Source organism: Stegastes partitus, unplaced genomic scaffold, assembly GCF_000690725.1.
Source record: "Stegastes partitus isolate 25-593 unplaced genomic scaffold, Stegastes_partitus-1.0.2 Scaffold510, whole genome shotgun sequence".
In the NCBI taxonomy this organism is placed as follows: domain Eukaryota; kingdom Metazoa; phylum Chordata; class Actinopteri; family Pomacentridae; genus Stegastes; species Stegastes partitus.
This window is the reverse complement of record NW_007578241.1, coordinates 88,552-92,413: the sequence shown is the minus strand read 5'-3', so window position 1 is coordinate 92,413 and position 3,862 is coordinate 88,552. Positions and strand designations below refer to the sequence as shown.

Sequence of the window (3,862 nt, the reverse complement as noted above, 5' to 3'; positions counted from 1 at the left end):
AATCATGAAGGACGTCGAGGATGTGAAGCTAAAGAGAACGTCTGGTTTAAATCAGGACGTTTCATCGACTCAGCAGCGACTTTTCAGCTGAACTGGTGAAAAACAAAATCAGGTTTCCTCCAAACACATGAAGGAGAACTCAGCCGGGCTGCACCAGAAGCTCATGTGGACGGTGACGAGGTCTGCAGATTAAGATCTGGTTGCCGTGGCGTCGACAGGATGCAACGGGTCGTCTGGTGTAAGAGCCAGAGAGCAGGAACACGTGTCGAAACCTGTTGCAGCAATTTCACAAGAAATTCTTCTTCGTAGGAAGCAGACGGTGAAGCCAAGAGTTCTGCTGCAGCCCGACGGTTTCTCAGAATGAAGGTCTTCTGCGTCGTCCTGGTCTGCTGCTGCGCTCCAGGTAGGAGGTCCTCACCAGGACCAGGTCCACGCTGGTGTCAGCATCACACACACCCACGACTTCTTACAGGACACACATGGTTTCTGTCAGCGATCTGATTGGTTGTTCAGTCGACAAATCGTCAGGAAAACGTGAAAAATATTCATCACGACTTCCTGAATGTTTACAACAACAAACAGTCGACCGCCATGTGTAAACAGGAAGCTGGTGCTTGAGAATCCGTTTCAATGAATTATTACACGAGTCATTCTGTATGAAGTCAACTCGGTGTGAACAAAGTTCCCCCAGAACCTCCTCAGAACCAGCTGGTTCTGTATCAGCAGGACCTTTATTTAACGAAGCAGAGTTCCACCTTCATAGTGTGAATATTAATGAGTGACCTGAACGGTTGTGGGTCGGTTTACGTTTAACTCCAGACAGAAGCTGGTCTCCATCCTGACTTTAGTCTCTGAACTAAGTTTAGTCTCAGGTTCAGTCCAGAGGTCCAGGTCCTTGAAGTCCACAGAGGAGGGTCCAGATTGATCACTTTAATGGACTTTTTCCATCATTTCTGAGCCTCAGAACTTCATCAGTACAGCAGATAGACACATGACATTTAGGAGGAAGAACACATCTGGGTTCTGCCAGAACCTGACACCAGATCAGTTCTACATCCATCCAACAATCGTCGGTACCCTGGAACTGGTTCTGTTTGTTCAGAATCAGTCAGAAATGTTCAAAATGTCTTAAACTTGGCAAAAAAGTCTCATAATTTGTCCACAATGAGCAAAAAATATAATAAAAGATAAGATAAGATAAAGATACCAAAGTTATGCCCAATGTCTCAAAACTTGATCAAAATTACAGAAACCTCTGAAAAAATCTTTCAAAACTGGTCCTAAATGAGTTCATAATTAACCAAAATAACACAAAAATTCTCAAAAATGACTCAGAATTTGTCCACAATGAGCCAAAATGGACCAAAACACAACAAACCTGAACGAATCACCTCCAGGCTTCTCCAGAATACGCCTGATTTATGCAGAATGACTCAAAACTTGACCAAATGCCAAAAAAAAGTTTTAAAAATCCTTCAAAACTGATCCTAAATGAGTTAAAACTCAAACAAATCACTCAAAAATTCTCCACGACGTAAAAAATGTTAGAAGTTTCCCAACAATTCTCTATAACCACGTAAAATTACTCCAATAACGGTCCAAAACTCTGACCAAAATGATTTAAAACCTTCTCTAGGAGTCGTAGGAATGAACCAGAATGAATCAAACCGCGTCCACCATCACAGGAAAACTGAGCCAAACATTTACCAAAATACCTCCAACTCATCCAAATTATCCTGAACGTTTCCCAAAATGTCCCAAATAAACCAAAATATCTCAAAACAAGACTCAGAGTTTGACTTCATCACCAACAACAAGTCATCAATGTGTTAAAATGAACAAAAAATACAAAAACAGTGTCGACAACAACCTGGAAATGGTCCAGAATGATTCAGAACATGTCCAGAGTTAGTAAAACATCATCTCCTGTTGGAGCAGCAGTATTATGGGATGTCTCGTAGCACCACTCTGAGCTTGTTTGGCTAAAGTCCACCATGTGGCGCCGCTCACTCTGTTTGTCTGCAGCTCTGTGCGACGCAGCGACCTTCATGAAGACCGTGGGAGAAGACTTCCGGTTCTCGTTCGGCTTCAACCGGTCCCAGACCGGCGCCGGGCTCCTGTGCAGGAACAGCTGCAGGAGCGACGACGTCCTGATGGTGGCCGAGGGGGGCGGAGCCAAGAGCGGCAGGTACGAAGTCAGGTACGAGGACGGGGAGGACCGAGTGCAGCTGGTGATCAGAGAGCTGAGGCGCTCCGACTCGGGCCGGTACCGGTACGCAGAGGTCGACTCCGCCTCCCCGAGGCCACACCTGGACTTTGAGATCCGAGTCAGAGGTGAGTTCTGTCCAGCGGGTCGACACCAGCGCCTACCAGCTACAGGTCCTCCTGGAACTAACCTGGAACAGTTTGGTTCTGAAAAGCCTGAACAGCAGCTTCTGACCATCTCTGAGCTTTTACTTTGAAAGTGCATCAACCAGCCAATCAGCTGCAAGTCCCCGCTTCCTGCAGCAGACTGAGGATCGGACCCTCAGATTAACGCTCACAGCTCAGAAACCAGACGTCGTATCGGACCGGTTCTGTCAGCGTGTGAAGCCTGAGGTTCTGTGTTTGATACAGATGTGGAGGCAGCTCAGAGACTCACCGTCTGTGGTTTAGAGCTCAGGTCGTAGATTATTTATCCATATTTAGATGTTCTGGACAGATTTTGAGTAATTTTAGACCAGATTTGTGTCATTTTGGCCTCATTTTAAGTCATTTTGTTGAAAAATAGATAAACATTTGCATAATTTTGGATAAGTTGAGTCATCTCAGGCTTTTTTTGGACTATTTCGTGTCATTTCTGACCAGATTTGTGTCTTTAGGACCGATTCTGAGTCATTCTGGACATTTTAATACGATCATCCTTTACTGATTAAGTTGAAAGAAAAATGCCTGAAACATCAGTTCTTTATCTGCACATCCGTCTCAAATCATCAAAAATCACCTTTTCCCTACATTTCTTATTTAAAATGTGCCAAACAAGAACAAAGCGGTGAGCGGTGGTGCTGCTCGGTGCTGCTCGGTGCTGCTCGGTGAAGCCCTGAAGCTGTCGGTGACTCTGACTCCAGAGTCTGCAGCAGACCAGCTGACTCCAGGTCTTTGGTTCTGACTCCAGGGATGTGTGCCGGAGGCGTGATCTCCGCAGAACCCAGAGTCCACAGCAGCACCGAGGGAGGAAACGTCACGGTCCGGTGCTCCCTGAACGCGGCCCGACGAGACAGGAAGTTCTTCTACAGGACGGACCAGGAGGAGACGCTGGTGGAAGCGTTCGGAGGCCGAGCGGCCAGCAGCAGGTTCAGCATCCAGCACGACGGCGGCCGGACCTTCAGCCTGACCATCACGGGCCTGAAAATGTCCGACTCGGGGCGGTACCGGTGCGGCGTCGGAGGACCGAACGCATACAACACATGTCTGGAGTTTGAGATCCAGGTTTCAGGACGTGAGTTTGGAATCAAGTGTTCCTGCAAGTTCTGGAGACTCGAGAACGTCTCACTGTTGTCAGGAACTAATCAGTTAGAGTGATTGTTTATATGTTCCTGAGTCCTTTAACTCCGTTACCTCCTAGCTTTCATCTGGGTTGTGTTATTGTTAGCATTAGCATTGTTAGCATTATTGTCATCATCATTATTATTATTAGCATTCTTGCTATTATTAGCATGATTCTGATGATCAGATTATTATTATTAGCATTATTAGCGTTAGCAGTGTTAGCATTATTATCATCATCATTGTTATTAGCATTCTGGCTATTATTAGCATGATTCTAATGACATTGTTATTATTATTAGCATTATCATTATTGGCTTATAATTATTATTTTTTT

General features: G+C 45.4%; 1 protein-coding gene across 2 annotated transcripts in view; it reads left to right on the top strand.

Annotated features, from left to right (window-relative positions):
* The first annotated feature begins 329 nt into the window (after positions 1–329).
* LOC103361529 (uncharacterized) overlaps positions 330–3,862 on the top strand; it is a 4,505-nt gene continuing 972 nt past the window's right edge. For both annotated transcript variants that reach the window (XM_008287632.1, XM_008287631.1), the window contains exons 1-3: positions 330–403; positions 2,026–2,334; positions 3,155–3,478. In XM_008287632.1, the coding sequence (XP_008285854.1) occupies positions 361–403; positions 2,026–2,334; positions 3,155–3,478 (676 nt within the window). In that variant the 5' untranslated portion in view covers positions 330–360. The remainder of the gene's footprint in view (positions 404–2,025; positions 2,335–3,154; positions 3,479–3,862) is intronic.